Below are 16,226 nucleotides of genomic sequence, written 5' to 3' on the forward strand. Positions count from 1 at the left end.
TTTGAATTACGGTGAAAACATTGATCGTATAAAAAAATCATAAGAGTCATTTTTTTTAGAAAATTAAATTTCCTACAACTTTTGTTCAAAAACTTTTTTAATAAGGCCAATATTTTCGCCGTAATATCAAAAATTTGAACTACTCGTTTCAAAAATAAGGCAAACATCTTGTACCTAATAATTATATATAATCATCTGTGATTTTTTTGAGGACATTACATATAATTATATAGAATTCGATATGAATCTTGTTCAGGCATGAAAAGGGACAAATATTTGGGCCATCGACAGTTGCGTTTCCTTGAGGAAGTTTCTAAGTAAGCTTCCGGTCGAAACAAAAATTCAAAGTTTATTGACAGTAAAGTTAGCGGACATTTGAAGATTTTTAAAATTTTGAAACAATAAAATAAAAAAATGCACGTTTACACAATTCAAAAATAAGTTAATGCATTTAGCACGACTCATGATGCGAAGCATCAGTGTGCTTTACGATCGAAAAATTCTTTTTTCAGAATTTTATTATTTTAATTATTTAATTTTTTTAATTAATATTTAAAAATTGCCTTATGTTTGCTACATTTACACTCATAGTTTATTGATATTACGAATTGTGCCCTAATTTTTTTTTCTGATGGTTAACCGACGTATTTGCCAATAGATGAGTAATTATAAATTAACTAATTATAGAATTTCATTAAAAATTAATAGAATTTGAATTTAGAAAATTGGCGCGAAAATACAATTTACGCGCGCGCTTTTTTTTCCGCGAATAAAATTTAAAAAAAAAACAAAGAATGCACTAAATGACGCCACATGACAAAAACATCAATTCGCGCATGCGTATTTCATCATCTTCAATGTTTTCTAAAACGAACAAACTTGTTTATATTTTTTTTATTTAAATTTTATTGTCTTCTGTTTGTAACGCGAAAGTAATTGAAATATTCAAATAATAAAGCAAAAATGTCGCAAGAAGGTACAATATTTGACATGGCCTACAAGGGTAAATTCACAGCTGTCAAGAATCTTATCGAAGAAAATAAAAAGCTGATAACAGAAACTGACGGCGTAAGAATTATTTTACTTGTCAGTATTTAATTTAAAGGTTATATCAATGTAATTACACTTACAGAATGGAAGAATGTTAATTCATTGGGCTGCACTCGGAGGACACAATGACCTAGTGAAGCATCTTCTGTCAGCCGGTTCACCAGTTGACTCCCAGGACGACGTAATTATTTTTTTTTATTCAAAATAAAAAGTCATCGCCGGCATGACAGGCAAAAAAATCAAGTTGTAGTAAAAACCGCCATTTTTTAAAATTTGTGCGCGTCTTTTAAATAACACGCACTTGTGTTACGCTCGTGCCCAAGTTGCACAGAACTTTAAGATGTCTTTAAAGAAGACACAACAAATTTATAATCCTGAAGTTAGCAGACAATTAGTAATTTTTGGATTTTTTTTTCAACAAATCAATTACAAAAAAATAAAAACTAAAAATATGCACATGTAATTTTAAAAACTACAGGTGCAAATTTAAAAAATTTTTTTTCCTTTAACTTAATGCTTAAAAAAAGTCAAAAAATTATTAGACGTCGGCTAACTTCAGTATCATACAAATTTTATTTTATGAGTGTAAATGTAGCAGACGTATGACAATTTTTTAATTACATATAAAATAATTAAGTAATTAAAGTTATAAAATTTAGAAAAATGCATGCACTGATTTTCGAATTGTCTAGATGTGGATTTTTTCATTTTTATTCATTATTTCAAAATTTTAAAAACTGTCAGATGTCCGCTAACTTTACTATCATATTTTATTTCGCCTCAAATCCAAGTTTTTTAAAATAAATTAGACGTGCAGACGTTGGTCTTAGGAACCATAGAAAATTTGTCTTCTTTTTGCTGTCATATAAAAGACATTTCAATTAAAAAATCGTTTAGATGATGACTTATTTGTAATTTACTTGTCATCACTTGTGTCAAGTCTTTTAACCAGATACTTTTTCGCTGACAAATTTCGGATTGTTTTGTCAACATTTTGATGCTTTACCGATCTGTCAAAAAATTGACATCTTGAAAATCTGTTACTTGGGTAATGATTAAAATTATTATAAACAAAATAAATTGTATTTTACAGTCAAATATGACTCCACTGATACTGGCATCATCAGCAGGACGTGATAAAGTCGTAAACACATTGATAGCAGAAGGCGCTAACGTAAATGCGCAAACAACAGAAGGGCACTCAGCATTACAGTACGCAGCGAGCAAAAATTGGCAAGCTATTTGTGTTAAACTCGTTGAAAATTCTGCTGATATAAATATATCTGATAAAAGAGGCGCGACTCCACTTCATCGGGCAGCATCCAAAGGAAATATTGAAGTATTGAAGTTTTTATTAGCCCAGGAAGGTCTCAAGATCGGTAATTTATTTAAACATTAGAGTAAATTAATTACGACATGATACTGAAGTTAGCCGACGTTTAATCATTTTTTTATTTTTTTCAAAATGATAAATTAGAAAAAAAAATTCAAACAAATGCACCCATAGTTTTTTTAATTTTTTACATGTGCATTTTTTTATTTTTTGGAATTAAATTGGTAAAAAAAAAATTCGAAAATTTGTTATTCTCTGCTAACTTCAGGGTCATAATTATGACTATTGTTTATTGATAATTAATTACATGGAAAAATTGCAGTTTCAAATATCAAAGTCCGTCCACTTAAGAACTATAAATTACGTTATATCTGAGACGTTACAGTTTCATTTAAGACTTTTTTCAGTCCTTTATAGCAAACAGATTTTCAGTTTGTAATTTTTTTAAGGGAAACTAAAATTTTGTATCGATAATTTTAATTATTTTACTACATGTAGTCTCAATTATTACAGTGCAAACTTAATACAGTCCCGCTTGCGGGTGTAGGAGAATGAAATTTAAAAATTTCTGTACCCCCACTTCTGCTCAGTAGTCGACTGTCGTGACACAATTCCTTTTATGATTATGAAGTCTGAAGACAATTAACAATTTTCGGAATTTTTAACAAATCAATTATAAAAAAAAAACAAAAAAATTAGAAATATGTATGAGTGTGAATGTATCAGGCATCAGACAAATTTAAAATTATTAAGGAGAGTAAATAATTAATAAAATAAAATTTTTAAAAAATGCGCATTTAAAAAATTAAAAAATTAATAAGTGCATTTTTTTCAAATATTATTTTTTTAATTACTTACTCTATTTGTTCATAGTTTTAAATTTGTCTGGTGTCTGCTACGTTTACAAATTCAAACATTATTAGACGTCGATTAACTTTAGTGTCAGATAATTTTCATAGTCATGGAGGGAGAATGTCTTCAAGACAAAAATTTCGACGAACAATAACGCGACTGGATTGTAATTTGTTTTTTATATGGGGGCCTGTTTTTGCAATAAAAACTGTAATTTTTCCACTGCTCTTCCGAGTACTGAACATAATTCGTTACTGCAGATCAGCAAGACATGTATGGGAACACTGCGTTACATTTAGCCTGTGAAGAAGACCGTCAACAAGAAGCTAAACTCCTAGTAACACATGGCGCGAATTTTGAATTGGCAAACAAAGAGCGCAAAACTCCGTTGGATCTTGCGAGTGATTCACTTACTCGTCAGTTGACTAAAATACGCGAATCTCCATCTGAATAAAATAAAAATAATTATACTCTTACTAATAAATTTAAAAATCTTGATAATACTTTTATAAAAAAATACAACAGTGGAGTAAAATTAATTGAATAAATCTATGTATTTTTTTTTTGTTTTATTTATTTATTTTTTTTTCTCCTCATGTATTTTAGATGCAATCAACCCTTTTATTCGTAATCACTAATCAATAATATCATTTATAAAATGTATCAAAATGTTTTTTTACTATTTATTATTTTTATAAATATGTGCTCCTATTATTTCATTGATTATTTTTTGAAATTTCAAAATATGATATTACATGCGTTTGTAATTTTGCTGTGAAAAAAATATTAAAAAATTTAATGACATTTTAATTTTAAATTCAAATCAAATGTCTTATGTACAAAATTGAGTTACTAAAAAAAAATTACTCATATATAAATCTATTTTATATTTTTCTAAATATTTATCATTTAAAAATTTACTTTTTTTTCTATTGCATTAAAGGCCATTTAATAAATGCATTGATTATAAAAAATTACTCGACTACGTGCATTAAAAAATATACTATCATATAAATTTGAGTTTATTTATTTTTATTGAAAAAGTCAATATCAAAAAAAAATTTCTGAAAATTTTTTCATAAAAAAATTTACTTTTTTTAAATAATTAAATCAATCAATTACTTGATTACTTATCTAATACTTTTATTTCATTTCAAAAAATTATAATTAGACAAGTGAAGTAAAAAAAAAAAATTAAGTACAATTCAAAAATAAAATTTTTTTTAATTTTAAATCAAAGTTCTTATCGTAATTAAAGGGAAGTCTACAGTTTCCGTGGCGCCGTCAAATGACCGCGAATTTTTTTAGAACTTGACGAAATAAAACTTTTTTTAAAATAGCTGTAACTTTTTCAAAAATGGATTAATTCAGACGTTTTTTTTTTTCAAAATTTTCATCTTCAAATGTAATTTTCAGAAAAAAATACAAAAAAAATGAAGATATTAAAATCTATGAAAGTTTTCCATTTTTTTTAAAAATCACATTTTTCCCAAAATCCATTTTTCTCAAAAACAAAATTTTATTCTTTAAAAAAGTCTAATTTTGTTGAGTTCTATATGAATTCGCGGTAATTTGACAGCATCACGGAAACCGTAGAATCCCCTAATTAAATGCATCAGTAAATTGAATTGTTTATAAAAAAACAATTAAAATAATTAAGTTGAGTGAAAAAAAAAATAAACGTAAGATAAAAGACCCAGTACCCGACCAGGGAACTAGTACCCGATCACTCATATATTTGTATATCTATATTTAGTAAATACATATAAAAATACATGAGTGATCGGGTACTGGATCTCTTACCTTAAAATCTTTTGAAATGAAATAAATTTTCCATGAGATTTAAAATAATATATTTTATATATATTGATAATATTAATTATTGTTGAATACGGGATGATGCTTTCATACACATACGCGTAATAAAATAATATAAACATTAATGTCTTAAATTACTACTTAAGATGGTTATTTTCATTTTTTATATAATAATAATTATTATAATATAATAAAAATAATAATATAATAATAATATTAATAATAATAATAATAATAATAATAATGCAGCAACCTGCCCTCGAATTTATCGAACTGTCTTTTTCCACCAATAATTCCCTACAATTGTTTTATTATTTTAAAACCACCCAAATAATTCCAATGAATTATTTTATGAATTTATTTATGCTTTTAATTATTTCGTAGCTCTCAATTACCCTTGATTAAATATACTGAATAAATCAATGAAATAAATCAGGTATTTGCGTTAAAACCGCTCGGCGGTTTGTTAGAAAGCAGTAAGTAGAGTAGTAGTTATGTACACATTTTTTTTTTATTTCTTTTAACTCTCTCATCTCGATGGCATCTTATACGAAGTAATATACATACAACTATATTTATATTTATATATATATTTACTTCTTATTGTAAGTGGAAATTTAAAAAATTAATTATATAATAAAGAAATAAATTGTTTTTTTTTCTTTTCTGGTTTTACTGTTACCAATTTACAAAACTTGTAAATTATATATATTTATATTTTTTTTAACTTTTATTTTTGTCATGAAATATCTTCATGAAGTAGCGTTCAAAATAATCACTGATAATTAAGAAAAATTATTATTAATGTCTATTTTTTTTTTTGCGGTCGAGCGTTAGTTTAAATTTTATATTATGCGTTGTGGAAAATTTAATTAATTAATCAATTAATTTTATTGCATTAAAAAAATGTGTCACTGCACGATTCAGTTGATACTTTCTTCGCCATCGATACTCTCGTCTTGAGTTGTTGAGTCATCACCGGAACCGCCTGTTTGTACGGAGCCGCGTTTTGTCAATCGGGATGAACTCAAGCCAATAGTCGCCCCACCTCCTCGCCTGAAAATTAAAAAAAAAATATTTTTAATTTCACCATCAATTATTTATTGATTTTACTTGTATTACATCACATGCCTCGCACTGATCTAATTGTGTTTTACAAGACTCTCTTTACTTTTTTCGACTCTAGTCTCTTTTACTTTTAATTGCTCCCAGTTTATTTTTTTGCGGCTGTGGCCCGACTTATGCTTATGACTGTACTGCATCATTACGATGATGCCTTAACACCTCGCTTGTGCAATGGAGGTGCAGTGGACTAAGAAAACCACAGAGAAAACCTAGACAGTACAGTCGGTTTGGGTGAACAGGATGGCCACAAAGAAATGATTTAAAAATTTCCTGATATTTCCCGGTTTACAGTAAAGTTTTTCACATTTTTCTCTGATTTAGAAATTTTATTCGTATCATTTAGATATTCAAAGTTTTTATTATATTTTCATTTTTAATAATTAAATCATGCGAGAAACCAGAAAAAAAGGGCAATAAAATATATTAATATTGCCTACTTTTTATTGTTCGATGTTAAAATATTTAATAAGAAATTTTATGATTTAAATAAATTCAAAATACACTGGTTACAAAAATTAAGGGATATTAAAAAAATTACAAATTTTTTAGTAATTTTCAACAGTTTGTAACTCGAAGGAAAATGGTCGTACAATAAAAACAAAAAGTCAAACTGCAGCTTCAAGTGTCTAGTTTTCTGATCTGGGTCTTTAAATTTTTTTATTATGCACGGTTCCGGAGCAATCAAAAATCAATCATAATTATCGAAAAAAATTTATTGAAGCTCGAAGACCGTTTTTAAGACGAGCAAAAATTTGGTAAATTTCTTTTTCGATAGTTTTCTTAGTATTACTCCGGAACCGCACATAATAAAAAAATTTAAAGACCAGATCAGAAACCTAGACACTTGAAGCTACAATTTGCCTTTTTTCTTTTTGTCGTATGACCATTTTCCTTCGAGTTGCAATCTGTTGAAAATCACTTTAAAATTTGAAATTTTTTTAATATCCCTTAATTTTTATAACTAGTGTATAATTGAAAATTTTTTAAATTTTGAACTGTTACAATTTAATTCCCGGATACTTTTCGAAATTCCCTGACATTTCCAGGATATTTCCCGGTTGAATTAAATTCCCTGATAATTCCCGATGTTCCCGGTTTTCCCGGTTCGTGGTCACCCTGCCTCAGCCGCTTAATTTCACTATCAATTAAAATTTACAAAAAAATGATTAAAATTACCTGAGCTTATTTTTGAGATTGGCAACTTCACGTGTCAAATTTTCATGAGACTCGATCATTTCGTCCATTTCCCTCTGGGCTTTGCGTTTGAGAACTTTGTGCCTGCTGAGTTCTTCCTCAGTCTCGTCTAATTGTCTCTTGAGAGTCTTGACACGAGCATTGGCCTTCTCGACTTGTTCCTTATACTGGTCAGCGTTTCTCCTTTCGTCCTCTAACTGCAGACTCAACTCCTTCAGCTTCTTGTCCAACTTCCTGTTGATCTTCTGCTGGGCAAATCGTTCTTTAGCCTCAGTCTCGAGCTGTTCGTCCAAATTGCTGATCTTTGATTCCAGGGCTTGAATAGTTGCCTTGGTCTTGGCGCGCTGAGCCGTTTCAAGCTCTGCGAGTTTAGCTTTGAGCTCTTTGTTCTGTCGTTCGAGCAACAGCCGCTGGGACTCGAGTTTTTGAGTACTCGATCGCTCAGTCGCCAAATCTGTGGTCAATTGTTCTATCGTGATCTGTCCTTTTCTCGCGCGGTCAATGAATATCTCGCTGTTGGACTGCTCTTCCTCAAGCTCTTCTTCGAGAGCTGCGATTCTCGCCTCAAGTCGCCGTTTCTCATCCAGCATGAGCGTGCCCTTATTCGCGTTATTGTTGACTTCTTCTTGCAATTCATCCCGTTCATTTTCAGCCGTACGTCTTGCGCGCTCACTGCTGGCGAGATCCTCAGTGAGCTGAAGCAGATCAGCCTCAAGACTTTTAACTTTTTTCTCTGTTTCTTTAGCACTGGTCGCCAGCTCATCACGAGCAGCGCGAGCTTCCTCTGTTTCTCTTGTGCAGTCTTTTATCTGGGCCTGCAATTTTTTCAACTGCTTCAAGGCATCTTCCTTCACCTTATTGTGCATCTCCAGTTGCTGCTCGACGTCCTTGAGATCAGCCTCCTGCTTCTTGCGAGCAGCAATCGCGGCAGCGCGTTGTTTCCTTTCGTCTTCGAGCTCGGCCTCGATATCCCGCAGCTGCTTGACGAGTCCGCGGCGTTTTTCTTCAGCCTGCTCCTCCTTGGCTTGGAGATCGCGCTCGAATTGTGTTCTCAGCGCCTGCATATTTACTTCCAAACGTAACTTGGCATCTTCTGTGAACTGTAGCTCGTCTTCGAGCTCTTCAACCTGCGATCGCTGCTCGGCCAACTGAGACTCGAGTGCGCGCTTAGCTTTTTCTAGTTCATGAACATTTTTATCAGCAGTGCCCTGATTGTTTACAAGCTCATCGAGCTCAGCTTGCAGACCACGACGCCCGCGCTCGAGCTCCTCCACCTTCTCGTTGAGCTCATCCAGCTCGCGTGTCAACGACAAGACTTTAGTTTCTTTTTCACGAGCCTCGCGTTCAGCAGCGTCGCGTTGCTCGGCGTACTGCTCAGAAACAGCCTTCTCTTCAGCCAAAACTTTGTCGAAATTCTTCTGTTTCTTCTCCAACTCAATGACCTTGGATCTCTGTACCTCGAGTTCGATGGTCGAGTCCTCTAGCTCAGCCTGAATTTTCTTCTTGGACTTGTCTAGTTTGTCATTGGCAGCCTGAAGTTCTTCAACTTGTCTCTGCAGCGCTTCGATGTCTTTCATGCAGCGTTTTCTCGCTTCCTCGAGTACTATCGCAGCTTCAGCCTCTTCATCACCGCGTTTTTTAGCTTCAGCCAATTGAATAGTCAACGCCACGAGTTGTTTATCAAGAGCACGCTTGGCTTCCTCTTCTTCTTCCAACTGATCATGCAAACTCTCTTTTTCACTCTCGAGTGCGCGTAATTTAGAGCTCAATGCCAGCTTCTGTCTCGTCTCCTCCTCCAGCTGCTGCTGCAACTCAGTGAATTGTGACTCACAAGTAGTCGAAGCTTTTACAGCCGCCGACGCTTTCAGCTCAGCTGTTTCCAATTGCTGGGAAATAGTTTCGGCTTCTGTTTGAAGTTTTATCACACGTTCGGCCAACTCCTGCTTTGTGCGCTCAACTTCTGCGAGCTTGGCATTCAATTCGACCAGCTGCTGCTCAGCTTGTTTGCGCCGACGATCTGATTCTTGTCTGCTCGCACCGACTGACCGTAACTCGGTCGCTAGATCAGCGTTCTCTGCTTCCAAAGAGCCTTTGGCTTTTTCCAAGGCGGCTTTAGCTTTTTTCAACGCATCCATCTGCTCATTGATAGCCGTCAGCTCCTGCGTGTGCTTGTGACGCATGTCAGCAAGCGTACCCTCGTGAACAGACGTCTCTTCCTCCAAATTTTTCTTTAGGGTAGCCAATTCCTGCTCGCGCTTGCTTCTCAACTCCTGCTGGGCTGCAGTAGTGTCCAGTGAATCCAACAATTCATTTTTCAGAGCCTCCAGTTCTTCATTCAAGTCACGCTTGAGTTTCTCGGCTTTGCTTCTCGCAGCTTTTTCAGCTTCAAGATCTTCCTGAAGCTCCGCCAACTGTGACTCCAACTCTCTGAGTGCTTTTTGCGCCTGAGCTTTGGCTGCAGCTTCTTCGTCAACCTTCAGCATCACCTGGTTCAGCTCTTCCTCACGTTTTCCCAACTGCAACTGGAGCTCTTCCACCTGGACCTTTCTCTCGCCCAACTGATCCTTGAGATCCGAAACCTCCGTCTCGACTTTCCGTTTCGAACGATCAACTTCCTGTCTCTGTTGATGGTCTTTCAATAGTCTCTCCTCTAAATCAGCGATCGTAGCCTCGTGTTTAGCCTTCAATTTAGCCAGATGTTTGGCTTTCTCTTCTTCCTCAGCCAAAGTTTGTGACAAATCATTGGCTCGTTCTTCAAGCAGCTTCTTTTCTTTAAGCAATTTCTGATTAGTGTCATCCGACAGAGCTAAATCTTCTTCCAATTTTTTAATTTTAGCATCACACTGGACTTTTTCCAACTGCAATTTCTGTCTCGCTGCTTCTTCCTCCTCCAGCTGTTCCTCTAAGTCGCTTATATTTAATTGTAATTTTTTCTTCTCCTGATTCAAAGCATTGCTGCGTTCTTCTTCCTCCTCGATCCGAGCTTCTAAGTCATGCAAAATTTCTTCAAGCTCTTGTTTGCGTGCCGCCAAACGTGCCCGCATTTCTTCAGCCTCAGCACAAAGTTCCACTTCAGCCTGCAACTGCTCAGCCAACATCGTCTTTTCCTCCAACGCCTGCTGATATTTACGCTCGTACTCTTGCGCGGAGTTCAATTGCATCTCCAACTTATCACGCACTTGCTTAAGCTCATCCTCCTTCTGCGTCAATTTTTCTTCCTGCTTAGTGACCTCTAGCAGGGGCTTAACTTTGGTGTACAATCGCCACCACTGCCAGTTACGCAGCTTCAAATAAGCCGCGCAATTACGCTGTATGATTCTTATAGCATTCAATTGCTGAAGCCGTTTCTGATAGTTACGTCTCGCGAGGAATCCGCGGCAAAATGCTTGGAAATTAACAATGAGGTCTGTTATTTTATAGTCGCGCTCTTCTTCAAGGTGAGCGAGGACCCCAGCGCGGAAGAAAATTTTCGACTGACCAACGCGGTATAAATTCGGATCCAATTCCAACGCCTGGATCATCTTCTCGCACGCTTTCTTGCCGTCCATAAAACCCTTTGGAATAACATTCGGCGTCAATAATTCATAGCGCTGACGGAACTCTTGGAAGGGAATACGATTAGGGAATCCCTGACGACAAATTCTTATTCCCTCGAGCACTCCATTGCATCTCAATTGATCTAGCACCAGAGGAGCGTCTATTTTACCCGCTCGTTTCTCATGATTTGGAATAATGCATCGTACGAAATTAGGATTTGTATTTCGTAATGTAACCATCAATTTAGCCAACTGTTCTTTGTACAATTGCGATACTGTACGGAACATTCCTTTACGTGTTCGTGCTCCGAATTGTGTGTCAGTTAATGCTTGTTGTGCCATACCGACAATCTCAGCGTCTTTCCATATATGACAGACAAATGGATCCTGAGATGCCTGAAGCAGACTGACGACATTCTCATTCAACGGGTCCATGTTCTTCATCAGCCATTTAGCTGCCGAGTAATCAACTTTGCCGGCGTAATGAATTATTGCGAAGTCAGCTACACCACGGAAATCTGTTTTCATGAATTTAGGATGCACACTGTGAGCACTGACGAGTTTTTCAACGAAAGTCTTGTCAGTTGCTTTGGGGAACCAGCATTCCTCGTCCAGCAGCGCCATGACACCCATGGGTTTGTCGATTAAATCAATTGTCGGCTGCAAATCAAGACCGAAGTCGATGAACTTCCACTCTATACCTTCGCGCTGGTATTCCTCCTGTTCCAAAATGAACATCGTGTGGTTAAACAGCTGCTGGAGTTTTTCGTTGGTGTAATTGATACACAGCTGCTCGAAAGAGTTCAATTCGAAGATTTCAAATCCCGCCATGTCGAGGATTCCAATAAAACTCGCGCCCTGACGTTTCGTGCGGTCCAGCGAACGATTTATTCTGTTGACCAGCCAACGGAACATACGTTCGTAGCAGGCTTTGGATATCGCCTCGACGGCGAACTCAACTTGCTCCTTTGTCTGCGCTTTTGTTACGAAATCGCGGCCGACTTTGATGCGCGGCTTCAAAAACGCCTTCGTCATTTCAGTGACACTGAGACCCAGTAGATGGGAAATCTTCTGGGCTACGGTGTTGTCTGGCAGCGTTGCTTGGTCCGAGTTGCGCTCCTGCCGGAACTGCATCGACCCGAAGAGCATCACTGCAGACACGATACGGAATATTGATGAAAAATCCTCATTAGTCATGCCCATTATGTGCATTGATTTAACGGTTGATGAAAATTCAGATGCGTCATCGACTCCGGGTACTGGCAGCGCGCCATTAGACAGGAATGGATACAGTTTTGGATCCTCTAATATAAACTCTTTCTTTTGCTCTGGTGACGCGCCAGCCAGTAACTGATAAAATATATGAAACGTTCGTTCTTCTTTCGCTTGACGTATCGCCCGTGATTTTTCTAGTAGATATGTCTCGATATTTGCACCAGCAATGTAACCACTTGCGTCGAAATTTATTCTTATAAATTTACCCTGGTAAAATAAATTCATTATTTGTAGTATTTACTTTTTTTTTATTAAGTAAATGGGAAGGCATCAGTTGCCTAGAATATTTTTTCGTGCATTATGAAGGTTTACTACTCAGTTGCTACTAAAATTTATTTCCTATGGTTCTATTGCTTAGATAAATGTAAAATATGTAATTTAATTGCATACAATTATTGCACTGTTCTATTGCCTACTTAAAAATATTTCATGATGTTCAATTGATTACTATTTAATTGTGTTCCCAAATCAAAGAAATATCTGATTAATGTAGAGAAGCTTCTGATTTATTTGCTGAGAAAATCTTGTACTCGAGGAGAAATGATCAACGTTCAAGACCGATCACTTGAGAAAAAAGACACAGCTGATCTGAAAAATATCAGAACCACGGTAGTCTTCTCAATAGTAACTGGAAAACTTGACAGAGTTTTCTATTAGAAATTAGTGACCTGATCAGGTCATTCTCTGCATCGACTATGAGATTAAACCCAGTGTCTTATTATGGACCGGCGAGTTATACTATTGTGAAGACTACCGTAGTTCTGATATTTTCCAGACCGACCGCGTTTTTTTTCTCAAGTGATCGGTCTTGACCATTGATCATTTCTCCTCAACAAGTACAAGATTTTCTCAGCGAATAAATTAGAAGCTTATCTACATTAATCAGATATTTCTTTGATTTGGGTTCACAATTGAATCGTTTATTTGAGAAACCCCATAAGTCGTTTTTTACGAAATTGGGTTTTTTTGCATTTTTGGGTTCTTTGAATGTCCCTCTATAGAAATCAATCAAAATATGCATCGAATAGCGTTTAAAAAAAATTAACGGGGTGACAGCAATTTCATTTAATTGAGAAACCCCATAAGGCAATGACTCAAATGAACATATGCCGTTTTAGTTTTACAGAAATAACTTTTTTTTTTTTATTTAAAATTCGCGCTTTTTTGGGAAATTAATTTCAAATGTTATTTTATTGTTGACTGTTATATAACTAATTAAAATGTTTGAATTAATTATAATTTTTTGTAATTTCTGAGTTTCGGAGTTCAAATACATATTTAATACTTCATTTTATCAATGTAATAAATGATTCGAGTGGAAAAATTAAAAAAAAACAATGATTTTATAACTTTTTTTTCCGTTTGATTGAGAAACCCCATAAGTCAATCAACTTTAAATAATTTTTTTAAGTATTTTCAGTTAAAAAATTAAATTTTTCTTGTTGGAATCTTTTTCAGAAACGCTGATATTATTGTATTCAATTATTTATTTATTATTTTGATGTCAAGTTTTTCCAAAAAAATTTTTTTTGTGTTTCCTGAAAAATTTTGTGCTCTTGACTTATGGGGTTTCTTAAATAAACGATTCAATTAAATAGTAATCAACAGTGCGATAATTTTTGTATGCAATTAAATTACATATTTTATATTTATGTAGGCAGTAGATCCGTAGGAAATAAAATTTAGTAGGCAGCTGAGCAGTAAAAATTTATAATGTACGAAAAAATATTGTAGGCATTTGATTCACTCAGCAAAAAAATCTAGGCAACTGATGCCTTCACTAATTAAATATATAAATATATGAATACTTACAAATCTTGATGAATTATCATTTTTAACTGTCTTAGCATTTCCAAATGCTTCTAAAATAGGATTCGCCTGCAGAAGTTGTTGTTCCAATTCACCCTAATTATTAAAAAAAAATCAATTAATTAATTAATTTATTTATTTAAAAATAAATTTAATTTTAATTGAAGCATTGAAATAAAAGTGATCGCTACGTAACGATTTTTTTTTTTATCACCAATAAAAATTATATTTCTGTAAAAATGATATCATCGTGTAAAGAAAATTATCAGACACACCTCGAGATTGCGATGCTTGAAAACTTAAGTATAAAAACATATATATATAAAGATTGATGATAAAAAAAAATAAGGATCATTGTGAGTTATTTTTTTTGAAGAGAAAATATGCAGACAGTGCGTGGATGTAAAAAATAAATGAAATAAAATAGAGTTTAATGACAACGAATGTTCAGGTCATTGATTTATCGAATTAAAAAAATTTTTATTATTCATATCGTGCATTAAATAAATATGTCATGCCGGTGAAATAATTAAGCCTCGAATTCACCAAAACAATTTAAATATTTACCGCAAATTTATCCGATGCACTTCCAGTCTGGATCCACAGGTAGTAGAAAAATATTCAAGCAGTTGTTAGTTAATGTAATTAGTTTTTTTTGACTTATATTTATATTTTAATTGAGATGATATGTTATATTTTAATATGCAGAGGCAATTATTTAAAAAAAAAAAAAGCAAAATTATTATAAAATAAAAAAAATTTTAAATAGTAAATTTAAACTTACGATTATTAACGCCGGACTTGGGGTCTATTCATGTGGCAGCAGAAAATCAGCACCGAAAATTAAAAGTTTCAGCCATCAATTACATATTTTTTTAAAATTTCAATATCAATATAAATGATTAGTAATCAGGGCCAGGATTTTGACGTTAATTTGAAAATAATTAATAATTAGTGGTGTGAAATTTTTTATATTACGGGGAAAATATTGGTCGTATTAAAAAATTTTTCAAACAAAAGTTGTAGGAAATTTAATTTTCTAAAAAAAATTTCTCTTATAATTTTTTCTGGGGACTAATAAGAAAGCGGTAATTTCAAAATTAAGATTTTCATAATTAATCAAATTTTGAATCATTCATTATGAATCTTAATTTTTGAATCACAGTGAAAATATTGGTTGTATTAAAAAAATTTTCAAACAAAAGTTGTGGGAAATTCGATTTTCTAAAAAAAATGTCTCTTATAATTTCTTCTTAGGATTAATAAGAAAGCCGTCATTTCAAAAATAAGATTTTCATAATTAAAAAAATTTTGAATCATTCATTATGAATCTCAATTTTTGAATTACGGTGAAAAAATTGATCGTATAAGAAAATCATAAGAGACATTATTTTTAGAAAATTAAATTTCCTACAACTTTTGTTCGAAAACTTTTTTAATAAGACCAATATTTTCGCGGTAATATCAAAAATTTGAACTACTCATTTCAAAAATAAGGCAAAAATCTTGTCCCTAATAATTACTGATTAATTTGCTTACTTTCTAAGCGTCAACGCTACTAAAAATTGTAAATTTGGTTTTAAAAAATTGCTGAGTACAAAATTTGATACGATTTATTAAACACAATAATTATAAATAAAAAAATAAGTTGGTCGGTTGTAATTACAGTGGAATGAAAATAAAAAGTAAAGAGAGAAAGAGGGAGGGAGAGAAAGAGAGAGAGAGAGAAATGAAATGTAACGAATGGGACGGATCGAGATTCTTGACCTGGATCAATCACGTTGAATAGCGAGAGCGATCGGATGACGCGACTGTCGATCGATTGCAAAATATATAGACGGGTGGGTTCATGATCCGATTGATCATGCTATGGCCATAAACTACTATAACATTTACAAAGCTAATGTATAAAAGATCTAAGTCCTTATAAAGAATTATTTATTTATTTTAATTTATAATTAAAGGCATTCTCTGAAAATTACCTCCACTTTTTTAATATAACTCAACTGCCATCGGCGTATTTAAATTTTATTAATTAATTAAAATTTTAATTGAAAAATAGACAACTTTCAATTTCGCCTAGATGTTGAATTTTTAAAAAATTACTTAGTTGTTATCAATTAATAAATATGTTGGGTAAATTGTAGCCTGCGAAATTTGAAAATTCAAATTATGAAATTAACATGAAGATTTTACAGAAATTTATTTTACGAATTTCGTTTAATTCCCAATTG

At 33.3% G+C, this 16,226-nt stretch overlaps 2 protein-coding genes across 3 annotated transcripts in view; one reads left to right on the plus strand and one right to left on the minus strand.

The window, feature by feature from the left end:
* Window positions 1-872: 872 nt before the first annotated feature.
* Window positions 873-3,796, plus strand: LOC130667049 (26S proteasome non-ATPase regulatory subunit 10-like). Its single transcript, XM_057468434.1, has 4 exons — window positions 873-1,068; window positions 1,133-1,231; window positions 2,144-2,429; window positions 3,496-3,796. The coding sequence occupies exons 1-4, from the start codon at window positions 964-966 to the stop codon at window positions 3,687-3,689; spliced, it is 684 nt and encodes a 227-aa protein (XP_057324417.1). The 5' UTR covers window positions 873-963; the 3' UTR covers window positions 3,690-3,796.
* Window positions 3,797-3,877: 81 nt separating this feature from the next.
* Window positions 3,878-16,226, minus strand: part of LOC130667048 (myosin heavy chain, non-muscle) — a 32,078-nt gene continuing 19,729 nt past the window's right edge. Inside the window, exons 5-9 of one of the 2 annotated variants that reach the window (XM_057468431.1) lie at window positions 14,777-14,800; window positions 14,560-14,586; window positions 13,996-14,088; window positions 7,355-12,390; window positions 3,878-6,109 (exon numbers count right to left, since the gene is read on the minus strand). In XM_057468431.1, the coding sequence (XP_057324414.1) occupies window positions 5,977-6,109; window positions 7,355-12,390; window positions 13,996-14,088; window positions 14,560-14,586; window positions 14,777-14,800 (5,313 nt within the window). In that variant the 3' untranslated portion in view covers window positions 3,878-5,976. The remainder of the gene's footprint in view (window positions 6,110-7,354; window positions 12,391-13,995; window positions 14,089-14,559; window positions 14,587-14,776; window positions 14,801-16,226) is intronic. The other variant, XM_057468433.1, reaches the window with a different exon arrangement.

The sequence above is a fragment of the Microplitis mediator genome, chromosome 4, assembly GCF_029852145.1.
Source record: "Microplitis mediator isolate UGA2020A chromosome 4, iyMicMedi2.1, whole genome shotgun sequence".
Lineage (NCBI taxonomy): Eukaryota > Metazoa > Arthropoda > Insecta > Hymenoptera > Braconidae > Microplitis > Microplitis mediator.

Coding starts and splice junctions, on each gene's coding strand:
- LOC130667049 (XM_057468434.1), top strand. CDS start 964: ATGTCGCAAGAAGGTACAATATTTGACATGGCCTACAAGGGTAAATTC. Junction 1,232..2,143: donor CAGTTGACTCCCAGGACGAC/GTAATTATTTTT, acceptor TGTATTTTACAG/TCAAATATGACTCCACTGAT. Junction 2,430..3,495: donor CCAGGAAGGTCTCAAGATCG/GTAATTTATTTA, acceptor TCGTTACTGCAG/ATCAGCAAGACATGTATGGG.